Raw genomic sequence first — 24,157 nt, forward strand, 5'->3', positions numbered from 1 at the left:
AGGGTTAAGATTTCCGTGCGTGGGACCCAGGAATGCGGCCACCCGCAGCTGGGGATCCTTCAGGACGCGGAAAGCTTGCTGGCGAGCAGTGGATGTATGTACGGAGTATGTATGTATATGTATGGATGGATGGATGGCAACACCAAGAGAAAACTGAAGGGGTCTTACGCGAGCCAGCGGTTTCGGTGCGCGCCGGATTAGGTTGGAGGGAAACAAGGGAGCGCTCGCGGGGATAAACCTTGCAGTCGGGGATGGGATGGAGGGAGGGAAGGGGGAGAGCGGGAGGCGAGAGAACAGCAGCGGACGAGAGGGAGATCAGCCAGCGAGCAGGCAGAGGAGTGAGGTGGTGGTGGTGGAAAGGAGAGGGTGAGAGAGAGGCTGGCGAGACGAGAGGAGAGAGAGGGAGCGAGAGAGAAGCGAGAGAGAGAGAGAGAGAGAGAGAGAGAGCGGAAAAGAGAGTTCAGACAATCCCGTTACGAAGAGATCCACCGAACTAAGATCAACGAACTCTCGCATTGATCAGGAATGGCACCCTGGCCTGGCCTGACTGCGCCGGGAAAAAAATAACCACCAGCAGCAGCAGCAGCTCGTCGTCGTTCCCATCCACAATCCGAATCCTCCAGCTGAAGCGATCGCTGCTGGAAAATCTGCCTGTCAATTGCTTCATCTGCTGCAAGGGTGCGCAAAGCGCAGCTTTTCACGATCCATCACCCGTCGCCGCCCCCGTCACGTCACCGTCTCCAACGACTCCAACGACTCCAACGACGACGACAACGGCGACAACAGCTGGCTTCGATGTCAATCTGAACGCCGACTAGCCGAAACCTAACTCAGCTGTAGAGACCAAACTTGTTCTGCCATTCACCTCGCGTTCTGACAAATAATGGCGTCAAACTCGTCACTTTTTCTGCTTCGGCCATTTTTTACTTTCTGCATTTCTTTTTCTTTTACCTGTTTACCTTTTTCTTTTTCTTTACTCCGTACTGTTTACCTTTTTACCTTTTTCTTTTTCTTTTTTTCTTTTTTCCCCGACTACGGAGTACTCCGTACAGTGTAATGATCAGCTCTACTCCGTACTGGCTAGGATTTGTCGCGTTTCATATTACTCCATCGAGTCTATCCTGCTGATGATAAAAACAATCATGATGCTGGTGGTGGTGATGGTGATGGTGATGGTGATATGAGAAAGCTATTGTCGTGGTGTGACGGTGGACTGGGGAGGGGGAGCGAATGGCATACGAAGCCGAGCAGATCCATTCACCATTGACTATGTAGTGCCGTTGACTAGTTAGCTAACTCAGATTCGCCGTCAACCCGACAGCTCTCACTCTCTCTCTCGTCAGATCAACGGAGCTGCAGCTGGTCGATCAGAACACACAAAAAATCCAGAGTCTATGTGTTCTATTCGCTACCGCTGACCAAGCAAAAGGGAGAGCAGCTAGAATCATCGACGATTTTCTGATCAGTTACAAAATAAAATAAAACAAAATAATAAAAAGCCCCCGAACGACAGCACAGACAGCACGGAGAGAGGACGCTTATCCAAGGCCGTGGCGAACATCCTGGCTGTATCCGACTTCAACTAACTCTCTGACCATCTTCACTACCCGACTGCACAGAGCTCGATCGGAGAGACGGAGGGCAGCTGGCGCATCTTCAGACTTCCATGCAGAACAGCAGCACCCAGCGGCGCGACCACTCCTTCGGAGCAAGCCAAGTGATCCCACGAGCAACTGCCCGAAACAACGTTAGCCCGCCCGCTGTAGACGGTTTCTGTCCTCCTGTCTCGACGCCGTGGCTGCCGGTTGGGCCTCTCTTCTACATACTTTCTTCTCCACGGCTCGCACGGCAAGGTAACATGTAACTCACCAGCCAGCCAGCCAGCCAGCTAGTCGTTCGTTCCTCCGCCCTCCTTTTTTTTTTTTTTTTTTTTTTTTTTCCCTTCCTTCACCGTCGAAGGCTTTTCTTCTAGAAACCGGAGCACTAGGGCTAGCTCTCGGTAACTCCAGGCCCTTGGGGTTACTAGTGGGTAGACCGGGACGGAATACAGCCTGCAAGTGCATTCGGAGTATCCCGTCCATCATCATCATCATCATCAGCGTCATACCACATACTCCGTACATATGTATACTATGCACTCCGAACATACTCCGTACTCTGCGTAAATGGAACTGGCGGTCAGAGCCAGCCATCGTCTTGCTGCCAGCGAGCAAGGACAAGGCGCGTGTACCCCGCTTGCAACCTCTCGGGCTTTACGAGGAGGCCAGTCGAAAAAGGGTCGATAATTCCGCCCGATATGATGAATCACGCACCAAAATGGCCAATGAGAACCTCTGTCACTCCCAGGCCAGAGTGCAGAAGACGAGGCGCCATCCGGTCCCTCGGTTCTCGACCAGCTTGCGACCCCGTCCGAGACCTCTCCACCAAGCACTCCGTCTGATATTAATTACTAGCCAACCGTTTCCAGTATTAATATCTCGCAGGCCGTCTGTCCTCTAATAATGCTAGTCTAGCAATATGGCTGCGCCGAAGAACCACCAACTGTCGAGTGTCGGGTTACACACACACACACTCTCTCTCTCTCTCTCTCTCTCTCTCTCTCTCTCTCTCTCTCTCTCTCGCTCTCTCTCTCTCCCCTGTCCCTCTGTCGGCGTCTGTGCTTCTCACTCTCTCACTTCCTCCGTATCTGCACCCCACAACCCCGGCCGAGATGCACCCACCTCTCGACCTGTGATATATCTCCCCCGCGAGGTTGATCTCAAGTTGTGAAGATATGTTATTTCACCTGTTACAGACTGAGACAATGAACAAGGGCCCTCTTCTTCTTCTTCCTTTTTTTTTTTTTTTTTTTTTTTTTTTTTTTTTAATTATTATTTTAATAATAGTATTGCGCATTAAATGTACATTTCCATTTTTCATTTATTTCTTGTTTTTAACTTTTGAACCGGCGGAAGGCCAAGAGGGCGGTGGGTGCGTTGGGCGGCGCGAGGCGGAACCCCTCAGATTTGACACAAAATCGCATCGTACAGAGCTCTGATGCTCCCAGAAAGACGGGCATTGGATATCCTGACCACCCACGCTCAGGCTCTTGCCTGCCAATCCATAGTTACGACAGGGGGCCTTGTCTTAATGCGAAGGAGTCACTCGCCCAAACAGCATCTCAGCCATATAGGACCGAGGACAGACAGTCCGGCACGTCCCACATGTATGTATTTATGGGCAGCATCCTGGAGGACAGCGACGGGGTTGCCGGGAGAGGATTGAGCAGTTCAAACGTACATACGGAGTAGTCAAACTGGCTGTCCTCTTTTTCTCTCCGACTTGGAAGTTTTTCACCATTCGTCTGTCTCTCACACACACAGGCGTAAACATGCACCAATACGGAGTACAAATACCCGGTATCGTAGCCGACACTCACCCTAAACTTCGGCCCCAACCTCTCTCCTTTTCGAGTCGCTGTTAGTCAACTCCACAGGCATTAGCCTTGGCAAAAGGCCACTGAATGAGAGTTTGGTTTTAAGTTGGTTAACCGACTCCAGAACTAACCTTCTCCACAACCTTCGTCCCGACCGTTGGACATGAACGCGCTAGTTGAACGACCGCTCCACTTGCAAATCCCATCTGCCTCACGGGTCACCAAAAAAAAAAAAAAAAAAAAAAATCTCCTCAAAATGGCTGTGGGCTGTGGGCTGTGTGAGATGGGGAGGGGAAGATTTCTGCCAAGGGTCGCTGAAACCATTTGCTGAACTTTTATACGGGAGGATGCGTGTACGTATTATTCCTCTGCTCTTTGGCGCCGCCTTTGCCACTCTTTCCTGCTCCGTGGGGGTTAGTTTGGGATCAAGCAAGATAAGAGGAAAAAAAGCAATAAGAAAGAGGGATCAGTGAAGAAGAGAAACAAAAAAGAAAAAAAAGAAAGGAAAAGAAAAAAGGATCCGCATTCTTCGCCAATTCACCGCTTCATGATTCTCGATGCCGTTCGGCGAGAAGATGATGAGATGAGGAATGTACAGTACCTCGTTCCATGAATCGAGACTTCGAAAATGTCCAAGACAGAGCTGCACTACATACTCCGTACTCCGTGCATGTGCAGTATATTGACTGTACCTTCTCGGGCCAAATCATCCGAAACGTCAAGACTCGAAGAGAGAAGAATATAAGGTTATACATCCTGCTTAACCACATACATGTCCCACGCCCCCGGTTATGGGGACGCGCGAGGCTGGCAGTACCCTCGCCGAACATCATAATTTCTCAGTAAGACGGCGTCGGGACGGCCACTAGCTTGTTGGCTAGCTAAGGTCTGGAGTAGACGGAGTACGAAAGCCACCCTTGCATCCCGTCCCCCAGTAAGACTGCACATCTTCCGTACGGAGCATGAAGGTCAGGAGGTGGGCGCGGGTGAGGAACCTGGAAATATACCCGTCCCATTTTCTCACCGTCTCTATCTCACTCAATCTCACACACACACACACGTACGCACAAAATTAGCAATGGAGTGGAATTCCCTTGTGATATTTACTCATGCAGGAACGGGGACTGACGAATCCCGTGCAGTAGTAGTGCCCGCCGAAGCAGCTCTTCCAGGATTGAATGAATGGGTTCTCCCTGCTCAAGCGCCTCATGATGCTCCCCTGCAGCATGGTTGTGCTGAGTATTGTTCCTTGGAGATTTCCCATCCTTCAAGACATACTTCATGGCATAGCCGCCTCATGAACAAGGGTAGGGCCGATCGCCATAACTGCGATAGGCAAACGCAGGGGGTTAGGCGAGCGGGAAAACAAAAGTAAAGAGGTTCGATATATTTGGTAGCAAAACCAGGGGGCGGGAATTGAATGAATCGTGCAATTCCAGGGTTAAAGTTAGTATTGAAGATATCCAGAAAGCCTCTGATCTTCGTTGGCTGCGAGAATGGGGCGTAGATGTGTATCCACAACTACCGCAGTGGCATTCTGGACTTCGGCGGCCTCTGAACGCAGGACAAGCGGGATATCAATACCATTGATATTTACCCATTTGACGTACACGGGTCGAGCGTCAAGCAGTGCAGCAGAATCGTTTCATGAACAAGATATCTCCTGGTCAAAACTCAGCACATGACCTCCCTGCAGGGCACCAGGATAGGTGATTCGTCAGGTAGATTGTGCAGTCGACACCGAGTCTGATGCGCTTCTGATGACAATGGAGCTCTGGCCATCAAGGTGGAAAATAGTCATTGTTCTGGGGCTGTTTGGGATGTTTGGATTGGGGCAAAGTGAGGTGATTAACGAACCAATTTTACAGGGAAAAAAAAAAAAAAAAAAAAAAAAAAGAAAGAAAGAGAAAGGATAACAAAAGAAAAAGCACTATTGTCACTGAAGTGCCCGCAGGGTTGATTTTATCCACATTGCTTGTGTTTTGTGCGACATCTTCAACCTCCAACGCTGAAGAATCCGGGATTTGAAAAAAACAAGGAATCCCTCTACACTGACATTCTCTTCGGCTTTACTTTTTTCTCTTTCTGTTTTTCTTTTTCCTTTTGCTTTTATTTTTTGGAGTTGGATTCTAAGCTTTCACTTAAAGTTATGTACTGGAGCCATCACTGTCACACTTCCTTGTCTTGCCGATGAATTCCTCTCCCTGCTCATGCTTGTCCTCGCGGAGCACGTATACCCCATTCCCCACTGTCTCCGTATCCTGCACATCCTCGCGAAAATTAGTCTCACCTTCACAAGATGAATGTCTTGAAGCATGCCCTCAGCCTCAACAATTGCTTCTCAATCACCCTGTTCTGTTACCTAATCCGGGTGAAGCTTCGTCGACTGCCCCGGCTTACCGTCACAGAATCCCGAGGAAAGATGCGCACAAACATACGGAGGACATGGTCATTCACCCATGTATATACTCCGTATCCGATCCGCATAGACCTGTGGCGATAGCTGCCCGCACTCTCGGTGCCCCGATGCAGGTCGAATTCCTCCCCCCAAAAGTGGATCTCTGAAGGACCGCAGGCCTAGCTCCGGCTCTCTGGGTCCGGAATTGCCCTTCATTGCTACCCGGATTTAAGCTTGAGGTCTATTTCCCCCCCCCCAAAAAGAGGCTGTTGCTCCTACCACAGGAGTAGACTCAAAAGCTCGAGGGAGACATTGCGCAGTGAGAACTCGCGGAATGTGCTACGCTATAATGATTGCGGCTTTGGATGCCACGGCAAACTGTCAAAAGCGTCCTGGGACCTTGTCGAAGTATGGATATATTCTCTCCGCCCCTGATCCAGGGACAATAATTACAGATTGCTCCTGGCCTGCAGCTTCTTATTGCGTCCATTATACTTGTCAGGGCCTGTCGCTTTTCCGAATAGTACCACTGGGACAAGAAATAACCGAACCCTTGCAGCACCTGCATTTCAAGGCAATGTCAAGTCTGCATACTGTCTCTTGACCGTGGAGAGGAGCAGGGAAATGTGGATTCCACGACCCTGGTGTGTGGATTTCTTGACCCATGCAAGGCCCCGGTTCTTGCATGCGTATCTTTGACTATGATCGACTCTGTATCTCAACAAAAGAGAAATTTCAACCCAATTCAGCCCTTCTCAAACATTCCATTCCATTCTTTTCTATTTATCTCCAAACATCATCGCGTTTTTACTCCCTTTCAAATGTTCGGAGGTGGCAGAACGATTGCATATTTTTGCAGCACATGTCCCCTGCCTTCAAACATTCCCATAACCCCCTCGTGGTAGGGATCAGGGCCCGGATTGGTCGCGCGTCCAACCTCATCGTGAGGCGCCTCCTTCTAAAGAGAACTTAGAATTCATCAACAAAAGAACAAATTTAGCACGCATTGTATTGGATGTACATCATACAAGTCTCTGCTGGTGCTCTCGGCCTTGATCCGAAGGCGCTCTGACGCTGAAGGATTTACGTGCATGGTGTCCTGCAGGACACATCTCCCACCAGCCCTTCTAACAATGATATGCTCATCACGGCTATTGCGTTGCAAAATGGGGCCAATCAATAGTTCATTTGTGACAGCTCCTAAACAATCCCCCCCCCCTCTCTCCTTCTCTCTTTTATCTTTATTTTTTCTTTTTTTCCCCTTTCCCTCTTGTTTGTTTTTGACCCAGAAAAGTGGATAAAGGTTGGGGAGTTTTTACGAGAGAAAAATTCGTTACGGGATATTCAGACCAATGGACACATCCCCCAGAGAGGGGGAGTGGTTGGGAATTCCTCATCACCAAACCTCTTGCAGATTATCGGATAGGCTTTGGTAATGGTTTTTCAAATCCATAAACCTACATCAATAACTGGCGTACAAATGTGTCACTGTCAAACTGAGCTGCGATTGGAATTTCCTATGCTCTGCAGTGTTTGATCTGCCTTGGCCCCCCCATCGGAGGAGACTGGTATCATGGCTCTTATTCAGGACTTCACATGAAGTAAAAAAGGGGGGTTGCAGCCTGCATGTTACTTTGTTAGAGAGTGTATAATTCCTAGAAAGGCCAGCCAGAACTCGAGTAGAACTCCTCCCTGTAGTAGTAGAAACTTCCTTTAATAAGAGAGCCAGCTTAGGTTGAAAAGTTGTCTATTTTTCAACAGAGAAAGGAGGATGTCATTCTTCTAAATCCACTGGCTTGGTAAGCATGTCATCCAACGTGTGAAGTAGATTGTGAATGCCAGTCATTTCCAAAACCCAAGCTTAAAGTAAACTGAAATCGCATCATCATTTGAAAAGGGGGTTCAAATATAAAATAAGAGAGAAAAGGAGAAAAAAAAATTCAAGTAGAAATGATGGGTCTTAATAAGAAATAAACCAATCCATGAAAAGCATCAAGAAAGGAAACAAAGAGCTTGTAGAAGATGGGATACCCGTCGAACAATGATGGTCAGCTAGACGTCAAACTCTCAAGTGTATTTTTATCTCTCTGAAGGAATATGGATTTCGTCGGCTTATATCAACCGCAATGCACTGCACTAGTTTTCGGGCCTCATCATGTACGAGAAGATTGTCCACAGCGCATCAAGACCTGCCACGCGGTCTTCAGGATTGAAGAAGTCAAACCACCGAGTCCGGCGTAATACGATTCTATGCCAAGGTTGTTCAGCATCTTCAACTGGGAAATTCGTTTTCCCGGTTTTGAGCCACTCTATATAATTGGCATGTACGCGGAGGCGTAGTATCGCGAAGTGGTGATTGATTGACGAAACCATGAAGATCTAGATCTGTGCATTAGAACAAAAGCATCCACAGGGGAAATAAGTTAGACTGGAGTTTGGTATAACCTACATCATCGAAAGGACTATCCCGCGGTTTTCCTATTTGCATATATCTCATCTTCCTGTCCCATAGGCTCGGGCCGGGCTGGACTATTTTCCATTGCTCGCTCATGCTCCGCTTCTTGGAATGGCCGAGTCCCGCGCGGCGCAGTGAAAGAGAGTAACGATCATGTCTAGGCCGTTTGTTGTCGTTCTTCTCCGCGTCTGCATCCGGAGCGGATCCTTTTTCCTTATCTTCCGATTGATTATTTTCTGGGTCTCCAACAGGCCCATCATTTGGGGCACCACCCCATCTGGGCTCTGTTGCCCACCACTTCCCATCTCCAGGCTTAGTTTCCGTATTTCCCTCTCTGCTTCTCTCTTGTGCGAGCAGAAGCATTGCCGCGGTTTCCCGAAGAAGGTCACAGATCTCAGCGTATCTGCTTTGGGGATTACCATTCGGGCCATGAAACTCTGTATCACCACGACACTGGGCAAACAATATTGGGCCTTCAAGGATGCCTTTTCTTGCAATCTGTCTATCCTGGGGGGCACGTGATATCGTAAAATTCTGGCGTACCGGAAAGAGTAGACCTTTTACGAAGAGACGTGGCGGTAGGACTGGCACCGAAGGTTGGCACCCAAATGACCACGCGATCATTTCGAGAAAACCGCGCATCGTGTCCTCCCTCATTGACTCTGGCATATCTTTCCCGGTACCGATACGTCGCCCCTTATACGTTGTCCGGGATTCGGACTTTGTCATGTCCACGTCTTTATCCACATTACCACTATCAATGTCCATTTTATCCTCGGGTGGGGTTTTAGGCACATCGTCTTTCATTGGAGTCTGGTCGTGGGATGTCTCCGCAACGTTGGCGGGGCCGGGCTCGGGCTCAGGCTCTGAACGCTCAATGTATTGGTCTAAGCTTGTATCCCAGTACTGAGAGATATGTTCTAAACCAGTCCAAAACTTGCGAGAATGAGTGAGACGTATTTTCGGGCGCCCTGGCAAGGGAGATAGCCGAGAGAGCGTTCGAAAAGCATCGTCGTTGTCAAAGAGCAGTTCTTCTCGTAGCAAGTCGTACTTTTCTTTGTCGGGAAAGGGGAAGCCATTGCTCATTAGCTTTTTGGCGGCGGCGGCGGGGGTGCTTGCCGAGGTCTCGGACTGCTCGGATTTCTCCGGCCATTGGAACGGAGGTAGAGACTTGAGGGTGTCTCCGGCGATCAGATCGGTAGGAGCAACGTCTGGTTCAACTTTGAGATTCAGGGCCTGGAGGAATTCGGCTGATATGTCTTGTGGCTTCTTGAGTCGGGATAGCAACTGGTGAAGCTTGTCACATGTCGGTCCGTCTTCAGGCCGAGACTCGAGATCTGGAACGTAGGATGGGAAATCAAGCGGAGTGGCAGGAGGAGGAGGAGCTCGTTCCTTTTCAGTGTCGACAGCAAGGGTCGGAACCGCTAATTCGCCAGTCAGTCAGCCACATTTTGAATCAAGCAAAAAGGGAGCTTTTGTCATTGGATGGTTTGATCGAGAAACTGTCCAAGATAAACGGGATGTATGCAGGTGTTGTTTTGAGCAAAGCAAACAGTGATTGCGATGACTTCAGACCAAACCACGGGAAAAGGCTGAACCTAACTTTGATGGGCGGGCGCCAAGGCACGATTAGGCGTGGCGAAGCAGCCACTACCTTTGCACAAAGCGAGTCACATAGCGGGGGATAGAGAGGTTGACATGAGGGTACGGGCAACAATTTGCACCTCGGAGAGCATTGACAAGGGCCAGCGATCTCGCGAGTTGGGCTAAGGGTTCGGCTTACCAATGCCACCTCCCCATGCAAACATGATGGCGGTTGCGAGAGAGAACCTAACCCCGCGAGAGCTGCGGGGGAACAAGACACCAACAAGACTTGCACAGAAATAGATCGACACACAGCTCCCAGACGACAGAGCTCGTTACGGGCAGGTATTAGAATTTCGGTTGAGATCCAAGGCCGGATACCTTAGCAACCCAAAGCCAGATTTGGTATTCGGCGGGGCTATATTCAAAACAGTGTTTCACCTGAGGCTGGAGTATGGGAAAAGGGAGCGAGGACCAAACACTGGGCGTAAACGGGGTTTCAATGCGGTAGAAGGGGAGTGATCCTGGGCCTAAAAGACGGTGCCACAGAGAGAGAGCAGAGGGAGGGGAGACGATGAGTCCAACTGACGGCCCGACAGCTTCTCAAGATGAAGGGAGCTGGTCTGTGGGATGCGTGTTAAGATACAAGGATGGGCGAGAACGGAACGGGTTATGGGTTGCTCCACAAACTTTACGGGAAGAAGAGGGTTTGATAGAGCTCCCAGGTAGCTTGGTCAACGGGAGGGAGCGAGATGGGAGCGAGATCGTGAACCTGACAGTCGAGAATCGTGCGAAGCCCGGGCCATTCACAGTCTCCCAGATGGCGGATGAGCTGTCGATTGAGCGGAGAGCTCACCAACTCGCCCGCTGCGCCGCCGTGACGCCGTGGCGCCTGGGGCTTGCTGTAAAATTACAACGGCCAGCGAACCGCTCAACGGTCCTAGCGAGCCATTGTCCAGTCAGGCTGCGTATCATTGGAAATTTTGGTAATCGTGGGGAAGCTACCGCGCTAGCGCCAGCTGACTAAATCCGGACCGGAAACTCCGCCCCGCGCCTTTCCGGAATAGGCTAGCCAAAAACCATACCCACTTTCCGCTTCCGGCAAGCTACTTGCCGGTGCCATACCGGCTGCTGTGCTGCGCCGTATGTATCGACTTCGTCGCTTCGAACGTTCGCCTCAGCGAGTCCAGCAAACAGCGGCACGGCTGCGACGACGTGAAGCCTCCTGGCATGTGTCAGTGAGATGGCCGTGCTCACGAGCGGAATAGGATTTAGCCCTCGCGCACCCGCCCACCAGCAGATCATGGTATTACACGCCTAACTCCATAACTAATGCCAGGAACCGTTTATCCGCCGTTTGATGCGGGCCACGCCCAGTATCGCCGGCGGGAAACCCGTGGCGGAGAGGTCGACAGTCCATCCTGTTTGCGGAATCGTCCTGGCGTTTGGCCTGACAATGCCGTGTGCTCTTTTCCTGCATCCTTACAATTTAACTACTCCGTACATATACGGAGTATGGCGTTTGCCAGCATTCAATGCAGTGACCCGGAAAATCAACGCAGCCGCAAACCTCTCTTCAGCTCCCAATCTTCCCAGAATGTTATTCGATGATTGTTGGGTGGTGATATGAAGCTCGAAGGTCTTTCACTTCGGAAGCTTGTGATGGGTCTCCCCCCCGTGATACCCTTTTTTTTTTTTTTTTTTGGCATCATCGCGCCCACATTCAAAACCTATGCGGATTTCGCGCTGCCGTGCGGGTAACTGTATACTTCTTTTGTGGGAGTTAACTCCCTCAACCCTCCTCACTTCCTTTCTTTTCTTTTTTCTCTCTGAAATTTTCGTCATGAAGATACTTTCTGATCCGCGAGACCATCGGCTGGACCCTGGGGAGGGATCCCTATGTTTCCTGCATCCGGCCCTGAGCCAGTTAGAATTATTCCAACGCCCATTGCATCTTTCTAGCTTTTTTTGCATGGTCTACTTGGCAAAAACCATTCTGGAATCATCCATTGATGCCAGTGTTTCACCCTTCAGACCCGGGGGAGCTGATCTGCGCCTGTCCGTGTCATTCATCATCCCGATTGGCATCAACTTTCGTTATAAGATATTTATATGACTCCGTGATGCTCACACTTAACGGCTTCTCTTCCGCGCTCAGATGTTCAGCATCTCAGACCTTTATCTCCCTTGTAATATACCCGATGAGCCTTTGTTCTGAGCCCAAAATCTCTGGACCTCCCTGGAAGGGAAGAATTACTTATTTACTGCCAGGCCCACGGAAAATTTCTTATCCTTTGGGATAGCGTGACAACTTGTGTCGTCGCTATCTACGGCCTCTCACTTGGTCTACTAAATCCGTTTCGTGCCTGCCATGACTATCCCTGCGTTCATTTGCAATTCCTCTCCGCGCCAGGAGGCTAGAAGTATTCCTGCAAAGCAAGAATTTAATCAACGCTTAGCACTAAGAGTTGTCGTAGCAGTTGGAGCTTTCGCTTTGGGCTCTCTTGTCCCAGGATTGTGTATCCTCTCTCAACAGAATAGAGTTGCAAATCAGGTTTCAGCAGTGGTAGACACTACCACATTGGGGACGTATCTGGGAAATCTTTACGAGATTACCTGCGAACCCCAACTTGGCCCAACTTTACTTAGTTGGATAAAGCCAAAAAAAAAAAGAGAAGAAAAGAAAAGAAAAGAAAAAAAAGGAAGAGCTTATTTTCAATGCACAATGCACCGAAATTTTACAACCAGTGATTATCCCGCAACAAGGCATCGATACAGCTCCTGTTTGGTCTTAATTCAAGTTCATTCCCATCAAGCAAAAGTTATTTAAGATCCAGAGTGGTTAAGCCGCCAGGCGCCTTGTTGAGCGACGGCACGAGGGTTCATAGGGAAAATCGGCGCCTAGTCAACTCGATGGCATAGAAAAGCTCTACGCACCGTTTTGAGGAACATGGAACGCTGCCACCATTTCTGTACTAGGCACCATTGACAGGATCAATGTAACCAAGTTCTCCGCCGCACATAAGCACGTAGCACGCTCCCTGATACTGCGTTCCCTGAGCTTCTCAAAGCCTCTTCCTCCGAGTCTCGCCAATCCTCTTCCGGCTACCTCCCCAGAATTAATAGATCTGTATTAAATGGTACGCTTGATCATCCCTGATGGTTCGGATTGGAAAGTCCTGCTTATAGTCCGCCACGCTACAATCCTAGACACACGCGGAGTTGCAGCAGTAGTGTTAGATACTTCGTGGTCAGGGTGCGAGCAATATTTTTTCCTCCAAGACTTCACTACAGATCACAATATCGGTGCTATCCCGATGGGAAAAAACGCGCGTCACACTGGTCGAATTGACCGCAGATCGAGGAAGTGATCTGTTTGATCATCTTCGGCCAATACCTGATCTCGCTGCGGGATGGGACTCTATATGATGAGATGTGTGGGATTGTGAGATTACGAAATATTGCCACTTTGATACCCGAAAATGTATATGCCTATTAAAATTGAAGACCGTTTCTGATTGTCCAACGTGTTCGAACTATATACTTCATGTAACACTAATTCTCTTTCAAAAATTGATGTAATTTTCCTAGATTTTCTGGCAAGAAAAAAAAAAAAAAATTTCTAGCTACTTTTCTATACTGACTAGAAATATAGTCAGAATATTTTCTACTACTATTCATTATTTCCTTTCCTACAATCAGGCCAACTTCAATGTAGATTTGTTGCCGTTCGTCTTGAGATAGTATTTAAACGTCACTTACGCCAGCGAAGAGAGACTAGCGATAGTTAAGGCTCGGGTCGGGATGAGGCAATGGCTTGCACAAAGTTACTGTACCATGATTGACGACACTTCGGGCTCAGAACCTGTCTCTTCATTTCACATCGAAACACTTAGTCGACACTGCCATGATGCTTCTTCCCCGCTTCTATCCCATTGGCCGTCTTACTGCTCCGTGAGCAGGGAGACTCGTGTGATAATTAGTCCAGCGAGCGATCCCAATCATGGGACCAAATGGAAAGGCAAGACGGGCAAAACCATATGGCTTGAACCCTATCACCATACTCGCCACAGCGCAAAGAACAGTAGGAACAAAGCAAGAATTGATTTCAAAGTCTTTTCATTCATAATTCCTTATCGGTATTTTCCCCTAAGCCGCTTTTCACTTTTGTGCCATATCCCATTCGTATGTGCTATTCCCTCTACACCCATATTCTCAGTTGAGAACCCTGTGTTCCATTTCCTTCGCTCGCTCAGGATGGAAAAATAAAATATAAGGGGGTGATGGACAAAATGGCTGGAGATGGATGAAAAAAAAAACGACAGATGCTTCATGCATAATATGTTTCGTTTTTGTGTAATCATCAAAATAAAGACCTTGCCATTGACCCATAATGTTTGATAAGGAAAAATTAAATCAAAGACAATGAATGTATTTAGGCCTCCTCAGTCTCACCAGCAAGAGCGTTTCTCTTGGCGGCGATACGCTCTTGTCGTCGCTCGCGGGCAGCCTTGGTCTTGGCACGTTTGGCGTCCATCTCTTCCTTAAGCATACGCTCACGTTGTTTCTCGGCTTTGGCCTTGTGAATCTATAGAGATATTTATTAGCATGTTCATTCATTTCCAAAGCGATTTCTTGGGTGAAAAGGGGGGGGGGGGGGAGAGAAGAGTATAAATGGAAAAGGATGCATAAACTTTGCGATAGTGTAGACTTCGGGTCAAATGGAATTATAGGACGTACGTGTTCGACGAGGGCACGCTTGTGCTTGAAGGTGTTACCCTTGCTCAGATGGTACAGCTCGTGGTAAAGGTGCTTGTCAATCTTGCCGGAGGCACGGTACTTGGCGAGGAGACGGCGAAGGACACGCAGCCGGCGCATCCAAAGGACTTGGCTGTAACGAAACATATTGTGTTAATAGAGAAAGGTAACAACAACCGACTAAGGGACTCCATCGAGCTTGCTGCTACATCATCGCGATGTGGCGAATATCAGGTAGATCGCAACGTACCTGGGCATTCTAGCATCCTTTGTACCCTTTCGCTTACCGAAGCCTCGGTGTCTACCGATCTTGCGGGCCTCTGCGAGCTCACGAGCTCTCGCACGCGAGTGCATCGTGACTGGTTTGTGGATAATCAGGCCATCACTGATGAGTTTCCGTATGGTCTGGCGGGAGTTGGCGGTGGAGATCTCGTTGACTTCGTTGGGATCAAGCCAGATCTTGCGCTGGCCGCAGCCGACAACAGCAGCGGCCAGGCGCTTCTGAGTGCGAAGGTTGACCCTATTTGGCAGAAAACGAGATCAAAACGTCAGCCAAAACTCGTGAATTTCGCCTTGCGTAGTGCTCTAATCCTTTCAAATTTCATGTTGACGCCAAAAACTTCGGGTACATCGGGGGACACGTAAAATATGCAGACGAGTGGTGTGGTATTATCGCAGGGACAATAATTAACTTACATCTTGATGCCGTTCAATTCGATAGCCGAGTTTGTCGATGGATGGTTGTTCGAATCTCGACGTCGACAGCAGTGCGTGAGGATGTGGGTGGAACAAGGTTTGTCATAGGCGATTACTAAGCGACTTTGTGCTAAGCGAGAGGAAATTCCACAACTTAGGGCTTCGTGTGACTTTACCCAAACAGGAAATCTAAACTACCGCCAATCCTCAAGGCGAGGACAAGGTCCGTTGGGATGGAGCAAAATAGCACGAGGGATTGTGTACAGATTGTTTTTAGATACTAATAGCTACCATCTGAGCCACATCTTAGGTAACTGCCTTAATCCTCAGAGAAATCGCCCAGATCCACCTTTCCCACGCTCCAAAGTTCCTTTTCATCGTCAGCCTCGTCGCTCGCTAAATCGAGGCCTCCAGCACCGCCTTCTGCATCCCTTCGTTCGCGAGCTTGGGTTGCAAGACGCAGAGCAACGCGCTTAAAATAGTCTTGCATGCTTCGCTTTGTTGTCATTGGGAGGCCCGCCCCCGGTCCCTGGAGGTATGTATCAAAAATGACGCTTCCGGTATCCACCACCTGCAGTAAGGCGAGGAATGTTGCCTCAGCACCAAGCTTGATGGGGATGACTAGGTCCCTGACGCTAGAGAATACGGGTGGTATGAGTAGAGAAAGGTGTGGTCCAACAAGACCGGGCTCTAAGCGGCTGACTGTGCGAAGCACTACTAAAGCCACACGACGCGTATCAGCCGGGTTGCCGGGTGGTATCACTGATGTCAAAGCCTCAAGCACAACTCTATCTGTTTCGGCATCCCGATCAATATCTGTTGTTAATAAATACTTGCCGGCAGCCAGGACACTGTTGTCGGCAATAAACACCTATTATCAAAGTTAATATTCTAAACAACTCCGTGGAGAGAAAGCATGCACTTACATCCTTATGCTTGATACCTTCGCATATAGTCGATAGGGTTTCATCGGGAAATGTGTCAGTTATAGACCTCGGGGATTCAGCCAAAATAGAATTAAGTGCGAGGACAGAGAGGTGTGTGTAGTGAGATGTGAGAACGCGGTTTCTGTCCAATTATTAGCACCAATATCCAACAATTGTACTAGAGAGAACATACTTAATCAGTGGCACGGCCGTAGCCTCTGGAAGTGACTTGATAAGGGCTCCGACGAGCTGGGCATTGGCGATGTTCGTTGCCTCTGCACTGAGTTAGCTACACCATTTTCATGGAACTGAGGTAAGGCATACCATCACGATCGGCCGATTCATCATCAATGAGCTCAAGGATGGCTTGTTTGGATGCATCGCTCATATTTTTGCCAGCCTTAGCGACCACCTCATGCAAGGCGCGGAGCATAGCACTCTTCACACCTGAGTCTGACGTTTTGGAACCAGCGACCAGTTCTATAAAGATGTTAGACTTTGTGATATTGAGCAGATTACAAGCTTTCTTACCTGAAATAAGGGGATCGACCCTAGGCGTCAAAGTGATAAGAATTCCCAACCCTTTAGCCGCTCTTGACCGCAATGTCTCGCTGCTAGAGTCTGCCAGGCCTCGAGCAAAAATTCTTTGCAACTGAGGGAGGAATGGTTTGATGAAGAGTGGAATTTTCTCCAGCAATTTGTTGATAGCCGAAAAGACCGCGCCTATGTCTAGCGGTTAGATTTGTAGTTCATCAAATATGGGCAGTGGGACCATACATTTGATCTCAACGGAACGTTCTGAAACCACTCTGATCAATGGACCAGTGATCTGTGTCACAAACGGTTTTAGAGCTTCGGTGCTGGTCCTATCTATGATATCTCCGATAGCTAAAGCGGATTGCACCCGTTGCTCAACAGTTCCATTCAGCAAACCCTGAAGGAAAATGGGGAAGACTGCGCTGATTCCCTTGGGCCTACAAAATCCTGGAAGATTGGCACCTGCAACGCCGACCTGCCGGAGGACTTGTCTCGTTGGAATCACCAATACTTCCATTTCTTCTTTCCGCATATGTGACGTTAATTGGCTAAGAGCTTCCCAGGCTGCGGCCACCACATTCGTATCATAGTCATCAAACGATATAAGGCATACCCGAACTAACTCAGGATAATAACGAGATATGTCGAGAGTTGTTTTCCCGAAGAACGATGACAAGCGGTTTGCGGCAGCTGCACGCTTGTGGTGGTCTTCGTGTTTCATGAGTGTAATCATGACATTCATCGCCGCATTCAATCCATCAAACTCATCGACTGAATTAAGGACTGTGTCAAAGGCGCTGTTAATCTCGGGCCGGAGCTTTTCGTTCTTTGTCGAAAGAGAATTGTCTATGAGGGTGTTGAGAATATTTGGAAGCCTTCGAGTGAGCGCGCCACCGGTGACTTCAGCCAGCGATGCCAGTGCCTTTGCGTTGAAGCTCGTCATGGGACTAGCAAGAAGAGTCGGAATAAGATTAGGAAGAATTATGTTCGCGCGCGTAGTTTCAGTCAGGAGCGTAAGAAGAGCAGCGAGAGCCCGATCTGCCTCTGCGTCTGTGTGCAACAAATTAAGAAGATCCGGCAATACCCGATCAACAATACGCTTTCCTAGGGCCTGCTGAAGCGCATCGAAAGCCTCTGCGGCTGCTTCGCGGACATCTTGATTTGAATCAAGCAACGCTGTCCGAACAGTAGAAATAAGAATCTTCTCATACACCTCGAGAGATTCCCCAGAAGAGGAGATGACGAGCTCACGGAGAGCGATACAGATTCCCTGCCTTGCGTCAACCTCAGTGGACGCCAGGAGCCCTTCTTCAAGTGATGGCAACAGGGTTGAGAGAACGCCTTCGCCCGCTTTCTTGATCAATTCACCCAATGCATTTCCAGCAATAACCTTTTGTTCCATATTTGCGCTCCCCAAGCGACGGATGATGAGTTGGGTCAATGTCGGCACCAGTTCTTTGAGAGTTCGAGGGCTGGCAACCAAAGCCTTCCATACATTTATTGCAGCACTTCGAACAAGCCCTGAGGTATCACAGCGACATATGTAAAGTGCAGACAAGACCTTATTCCGCTTATCTTGACCAAGCACTTCAAGCAAAGATTGGCCAGCTTGAGCGGCGGTATCATCCTCTTCTTCTATATCCGCCTTGGTATTAATGCCGGTGAGGTTGAACAAGAGGTCTCCTACTAATTCAACAGAGCTAAGTCGAATACGGTGGCTATCATCTGCAAGGCCTCGTTCAAGCTCAGGCAACAGGAGATCGATCGATTTAGTAGCAAAATTCTTAACTAACAAGCGACCGGCCCGAAGGGAAGTCTCTCGTATTGCCTCCACATCATCCGCCAAACCGGATAATATGGGAGGAATGATTCTGTTGAGGTATGAAGCAAAGCTATTCCCGAAGCAAGCAGGAAGAAAGATAAACAACGACATGAATCCTTCTCGAACTGCAGACTTGGCACTTGATACGTTTTGTAAGATTGATGGCAAGGTTTCTTCGAGTCGAGACGTCCCCAGCCCGGCAAGAACTTCGGAGAGGGCCTGAGCAGAGCCCAGCCGATCTCCCGCTCCGGTATCTGATTTGAGAGTAGTCATTAAGCTTGGGATCAAGTCCGGCAATGCTTCCTCTCCTAGTTTCTCAATGAGAGAACCAAGAGCCTTCGAAGCTGTTGCACGAGTGGTAGGCACAGGATCGACGATTGCGATTTTGAGGCCGGCAACAAGGATCGGGAGATGCGAGGTAAGGTCTTTGCGTTCAGTTAGATGAGCCAGACTGCCGATGATCTGAGCAGCTTTCCGTTTTGTTGTGGATCGATCACCAAGTCCTCTTTCGAGGATTCTCACAATGAGTGCCAGCGAAGGCGCATCTAGGTAGTGAATAAATGATATTTTAATCAGAGCATCCAGAGCCTCGTCTGTATACTTCGTGGGGTCGCTAAGAGCCTTTAGTAAAATATTAACAAGACCTTTTACTTCAGGATTGCTTATGACGTCTCCAAAACGTTGAAGGCTCCTATTCGCGGAATTGCGGACCTCCTTATGACTGTCATTGAGGACGACGGTGAGAGGAGGGATGATGTCGGGAAGGCTGACAGCAAGTTGCTGAGGATCGAGATAGGCCATAGCTCCTAGAAGGTCGCAGGCGCCCTTCTTACTCCTCCACTGTGGATCATCCAAGCCTTCGAGAAGAGTCGGTAAAATTTGTTTCACACCATAAGAGCTTAGGCTAGCGAAGCACGCTTTGGCAGTATCTAAACATGCATCACGAACATCAACACTGGGGTCGCCGAAAGCAGTGAGTAATTGGGGTAGTATTTGAATGATATAAGGCTCAAACATTCGGCCGAGGATTAGTGAAAGGAGCTCGAAAGCAAGGAGTGACCCTTGTCTCTCATTTGGATCTTTCTTATTTTCGGATGCCTCCTTGAGCCGTGGCATGATACGGAATTCACGCAAAGCAGATATGCCTCTTCCATGCACAATACCTGCCAAACCATACGCAGCCCCGCGTCTTGTAGCGTACCTTTTCGAGTGCAAAAGCTGATCCACCAATTCGTCTATATAGACAGACGTCTCTGTAGGAGAGAGCCGAATAAGGGGTGTCAGGCACTCCGAAACAGCATACTGAATACTTTCAGACGGAGTGGAAAGGGCAGCAAGGAGTTTCTTAATGACCGTCTGCAACCGCTTATCCCCACTCTTGAGATGGCGCGCGAGGGAGCCGTATAGAATTATAACGGCCTCGTTAAGCCAATCTGATTGTTCTGTCGCTTTGTCGGACGTCTCTAATGTCTTCTCGAATAGATGCATTAGTTCCTCGACGTTACCTTGTCCATGCAAAGCTATGGCTGCACTCCCACTTTCCGCCATTTGCCGTCGGACTGACACATTTTGATCAACAAGTGGGCCATCGCTGATTAAAAATTGTAAGAAACCAACGATTTGATCTCCATGAAAACCCTGGGCCATAGATTTAAGAGCCAAAGCTATTCCGCTTCGAAGCTGCCAATTGTCCGGAGTATCTACCTTCTTGGGCATACCGTATGCGTCCGTTTCTGGAGCCCTTGGTTTAATTTCATCCCGGTATTTGGTCTCAAGCTTCTCCAAAGTAGTCGTAAATACAGAAGGGCTGAACTTGCAAGCATGCGCGAGAGCCACTGCTGCTGCACCCCGCAGTTGCGAATCGGCCGTACCGAGATACTCCATAATAAAATCGGGCGAGTTCGCATCGACTTCGAGGCCGTTCTCTTCCCATATAGCCTTGGATATTTCCGCATTTTCAAAAACATGATCATGGCATCCGAGCCAGATGTACTCAGAAAAATCAAGATCAGTGAGGTCAATCTCAGCCTCGATGGCTTGGAGAACCGCAGTCCGAACTGATGTTTCTGGAACTATCACTCCTTGAAGTAGGATCGTGAGTTCATCCGGTTGGACATTGTCTGTTACAGAACGGCAAATATCAATCAGAAGATCTCGCATTAACTTATAATGCTCCGCATGAATTCGCATCGCAGATATCAATTTTCGTAGGACTTCAGTTCTCGGCAATCTGCTATCGGAAACTAAGATAAGTCGTTAGCAATGGCAAATAGTAGTTAGGTCAAGGCTTCATACATAGATTTGCGTGAATTGTGAGAAATTCAAGCGCCAGAAGGATCTGTTCCCCTCGGCTTTCTGCCACCTCCTTAACGCCATCCTTTTCAAGAACGACAATTATTAGCCGAAGCATAATTCCGAAGGAAACAACATCGAATGGTCGCTGCTCCGAAGCGAGTCGGATGCGATAAAGAATTCGAGTCACGAGGGCTGCACATAGAAAGTTAGAAACTTCTTTCCCCTAAATACTTTAGCATAAATAACACGTACTTCCCAGTGGCTCCACTTCAAGGTCAGAAGGCATGTAAGTTTTGCCCAGAGAGCGAAGGGTAGCAATTCCAATAAACGGCCTAATTTCTTCCAGGCGACTGGATATTCGGCTGGTACACGCAACATAGGCTTCGGAGATACTACTGCCGACTAAAGCACCCGCGTCAACTTCGACAAGCTGACATAGACAGTTAACCGCTTGGTTTATCCATTCTTCAGCTTCAGTGGTGGGCCCTCTAGCGAGACTTTCGACGATGCCGGCTCCTCTCCTAATTATTTGCTCCTGAATTTGGATACTTTTTCGAATTTCTGCTTCCTTTACTAACTGCGCTTTGACCTTAACTTGCTCTTCTGGTGTTAGCTTTTTCTGGTATTGACCACGTTTCTGAGCCATTTCGGCTCGAAGTTCTGCTTCCCATTTAAGAGTGTCGTAATCCTTGTCTCCTTTGCCAGGTAATCTTTTAGTCTTGGTACTGAGGACGTCTATGAAGGGTGTTTCTCCCGAATGTCGCGCAATTGCAATGTCAGTGGGCCCAAATCTCGTAATCCTGTCTATGTTGAGATCCTCTTGAATTTGCTTCACAAGTATAGGCATCATGACATCGGGCGCCACGAAAGCCAGGTCAGCAGCAGCATTCCACGCCGCTGTCCTTCCCTTGGATAGTTTGGATCGAATTGGGTCCTGCATTAAACATCGTGTTAGCAAGGTCGATGCGTGGCTGAAATACCAAAATCTACGACTCACTTCTGTAGCGAGAAGCACCTGTGCTATGCATTCTTTTGGATAGCTTTGGGCAATTTTGCCGGGATCTGCACCAGCTCTCAGCGTAATCTCTATCCAATTAGCTCTGGGGATGAGTTCTGGGCGGCATAGCACCAGGAGTTCAATTAATTGACGATCGAGGACCAGGGAATCCACAACATTGGGACTGGGAGTGATAGCTCTAACAACAAGCAGGAGTTTATCACCGCCTGTGCCTGCACTGAGAGCAGCAGAATCCTTATCTCCTGTATCAACGGCGAGCAACCACTTCCACATCGCGCTGATGATGGCCATTCCGACCACTTGCGGATTCTTGAGATAACAGTTGCGAAGATGGGAAATCGCAGATTCTCGCAAATTCTCAGGTGTAGCTGCGGAGGAAATTACATAAATAAAAGCTTGTGCCCAAGTATCTCTCACTGTTGGGTCTACAGCTTGAAAGGCAGCCACTGATGAAACTCCGGATAACGCGCGAATATTCCATGCAAGCTCGTCTTTTGAGGCCAATTTTGTGAAGATCCTGGGATTGAGTAAGAAAGATTGTTTCGGAGATAATGATAGAGATTGGCCGACAATGACATCAGTATTAAGGAGTAAACTGCCATCGTCTAGCTTTCCTCCTTGAAGATTCTGACATGAGAGGGCCAGAAGAACATAGGCTATTGAAATAGTTCCACCTTGAACTGCAGGCAGGGGGTTGGCGTTTATCTCGTGAAATGAACTTGAAATTTTTTCCACCACCGGTTTCAGGAAATTGGTCTTCACACTCGATGAAGAGAACAAGGAATCACGGTCAAGATTCCAGATGACCTCTCCAACATTAGAAATCCAAATTTTGCGAAAAGCACTTCGTTTCTCAGCGCAGCCTTTGGCAACAACAGAGAAATCTTCCTTGCTAATCGTGGATTGAGAACGGATCAGATATGCCAGGTGGTGACAAAACGCCTGTACTTCTGACTCGAGTGCGGCCTCATTACTCTCACGTGCAAGGGCAGGCGAAAGGCCCGACAGTACCCTGTGGGACAGCTCTGGAAAACAATGAAAGATGCTGAGAACTTGTACCTGGAGCGCGCGATGTTCAGCATTTGTAATTCTTGAGGTTTTCAAAGGGAGAATGACTTCATCGATGATTTTCAGAAGCCACTGTTCTTCCTTGCATTTAGCAATCAAAGCCTCGAAAGCTTTGACTGCCCCTTGCCGGACTGTTTGACTGGCGGACTTAAAGCTCGAAAGAAGGGGTTTAGTAAGTCGTGTGGAAACCACTTCGGACAGTTCAATCTCGCATGGAATTGCAGCCACAAAAGAGGGAATAATGCCGGTGAAAACCACTTCAGGGCTCCTAAGCATAGCCTTTTCAAGTGATGGCCAGATTTCTTTTTGGAGATCCTCCGCGGAGGCAAATGAGATGAAAAAGTCGCCTAAACTTCCAGCGATGTGGCTAGGAACCACTGTTCGAGACCCAATGACATCTTTGATATAGAATTGAAAAATGGCAGGCTTCACATCGTCTAAAACCGCTCTTCTTTTGCGAAGTCGCGCGCAAACTCCAGATAGAACTCCGAGGTAGGGAGCGTTTCTAAATCCTGAACCCGTCTCGCTGGTAAGCACACGAACAAGTCGCCGCACCACTTCATCGCCGTTTTCCTCCTTTGATAGAACGGTTCGCAAAGCGCGTCTAGACACTATGATAGCAGAGTGTTTTAGACCCTCCTTTTTAGATGATCGAAGACACGTTTCCAGTGCTTTTGAATTTGCAGATAGAACGTTCACTGCCAGCTGGGTTGCATCTTCAGGGTTTTCTGCTTCGCGTTGGCTTAGGTGCTGCAAAAGCAATGTGCACCACTCGATCAAGACGAAGGCATTGGCAGCAGCAATTGCTGGCTTATAACATTCCTTGTGGAGCTTATTCGCGAAATCTTTGAGATCAACGGACGCTATCGGAGCTTGAAATATATCGCGAATACATCGCTGCGCATCTCGGCGAGAATCTCGATCAACGTAAATAGGATATGTTCCGAAAAGCAAATCTAGGAGAGGCCTATCTTGTTCCTTTGGCAACTCGTGTGCTTCCAGGAGGAATCAGTCAAATGCTGAGCAAGGCTAACCAAAAGTCGCTGACTTACATAGGATTTTCTCATGAAGTTCATGAAGGCCAGCACGACGCCGAGACGTTGAACCAGAAAAAATAACCGGTTTCAATGACTCTAGCATGCCATCATGCACATTATTCCACTTGATTTCATCCATGCTTGCATC

The 24,157-nt window shown here is 48.5% G+C and overlaps 8 protein-coding genes across 8 annotated transcripts; 4 read left to right on the forward strand and 4 right to left on the reverse strand.

The window, feature by feature from the left end:
- Positions 1–32: 32 nt before the first annotated feature.
- On the forward strand, positions 33–1,318 carry CIMG_00916 (uncharacterized protein; the record flags this gene model as incomplete). Its single annotated transcript, XM_001247144.2, has 3 exons — positions 33–94; positions 202–366; positions 524–1,318. The coding sequence occupies 3 exons, from the start codon at positions 33–35 to the stop codon at positions 816–818; spliced, it is 522 nt and encodes a 173-aa protein (XP_001247145.2). The 3' UTR covers positions 819–1,318.
- A 348-nt stretch (positions 1,319–1,666) lies between these two features.
- On the forward strand, positions 1,667–2,499 carry CIMG_12819 (uncharacterized protein; the record flags this gene model as incomplete). Its single annotated transcript, XM_004445806.1, has 2 exons — positions 1,667–1,853; positions 2,027–2,499. 2 exons carry the CDS (start codon positions 1,667–1,669, stop codon positions 2,497–2,499), a joined length of 660 nt encoding a protein of 219 aa, XP_004445863.1.
- A 420-nt stretch (positions 2,500–2,919) lies between these two features.
- Positions 2,920–3,580, reverse strand: CIMG_10642 (uncharacterized protein; the record flags this gene model as incomplete). The annotated part of the gene is made up of 3 exons (XM_001247143.2): positions 2,920–3,092; positions 3,280–3,456; positions 3,547–3,580. The coding sequence occupies 3 exons, from the start codon at positions 3,578–3,580 to the stop codon at positions 2,920–2,922; spliced, it is 384 nt and encodes a 127-aa protein (XP_001247144.2).
- Positions 3,581–4,024: 444 nt separating this feature from the next.
- Positions 4,025–5,005, forward strand: CIMG_10641 (uncharacterized protein; the record flags this gene model as incomplete). Its single annotated transcript, XM_012358846.1, has 4 exons — positions 4,025–4,257; positions 4,313–4,401; positions 4,564–4,786; positions 4,855–5,005. 4 exons carry the CDS (start codon positions 4,025–4,027, stop codon positions 5,003–5,005), a joined length of 696 nt encoding a protein of 231 aa, XP_012214269.1.
- Positions 5,006–7,299: 2,294 nt separating this feature from the next.
- CIMG_00914 (uncharacterized protein) lies at positions 7,300–10,780 on the reverse strand. Its single transcript, XM_001247142.2, has 3 exons — positions 10,052–10,780; positions 8,263–9,692; positions 7,300–8,192 (listed from the first exon to the last, which is right to left on the reverse strand). Exons 1-3 carry the CDS (start codon positions 10,074–10,076, stop codon positions 7,950–7,952), a joined length of 1,698 nt encoding a protein of 565 aa, XP_001247143.2. The 5' UTR covers positions 10,077–10,780; the 3' UTR covers positions 7,300–7,949.
- On the forward strand, positions 10,427–10,879 carry CIMG_00913 (uncharacterized protein; the record flags this gene model as incomplete). The annotated part of the gene is made up of 1 exon (XM_001247141.1): positions 10,427–10,879. One exon carries the CDS (start codon positions 10,427–10,429, stop codon positions 10,877–10,879), a length of 453 nt encoding a protein of 150 aa, XP_001247142.1.
- A 3,059-nt stretch (positions 10,880–13,938) lies between these two features.
- On the reverse strand, positions 13,939–15,348 carry CIMG_00912 (60S ribosomal protein L19). Its single transcript, XM_001247140.2, has 4 exons — positions 15,307–15,348; positions 14,861–15,130; positions 14,593–14,743; positions 13,939–14,440 (listed from the first exon to the last, which is right to left on the reverse strand). Coding segments are annotated over exons 1-4 (576 nt in total). The 5' UTR covers positions 15,309–15,348; the 3' UTR covers positions 13,939–14,287.
- Positions 15,349–15,545: 197 nt separating this feature from the next.
- CIMG_00911 (translational activator GCN1) lies at positions 15,546–24,148 on the reverse strand (the record flags this gene model as incomplete). Its single annotated transcript, XM_001247139.2, has 10 exons — positions 15,546–16,177; positions 16,233–16,374; positions 16,426–16,507; positions 16,557–16,712; positions 16,764–16,955; positions 17,010–20,834; positions 20,887–21,078; positions 21,139–21,820; positions 21,884–23,967; positions 24,025–24,148. 10 exons carry the CDS (start codon positions 24,146–24,148, stop codon positions 15,626–15,628), a joined length of 8,031 nt encoding a protein of 2,676 aa, XP_001247140.2. The 3' UTR covers positions 15,546–15,625.
- Positions 24,149–24,157: the final 9 nt, after the last annotated feature.

This window comes from Coccidioides immitis (assembly GCF_000149335.2).
Source record: "Coccidioides immitis RS genomic scaffold supercont3.1, whole genome shotgun sequence".
NCBI classification, from domain to species: domain Eukaryota; kingdom Fungi; phylum Ascomycota; class Eurotiomycetes; order Onygenales; family Onygenaceae; genus Coccidioides; species Coccidioides immitis.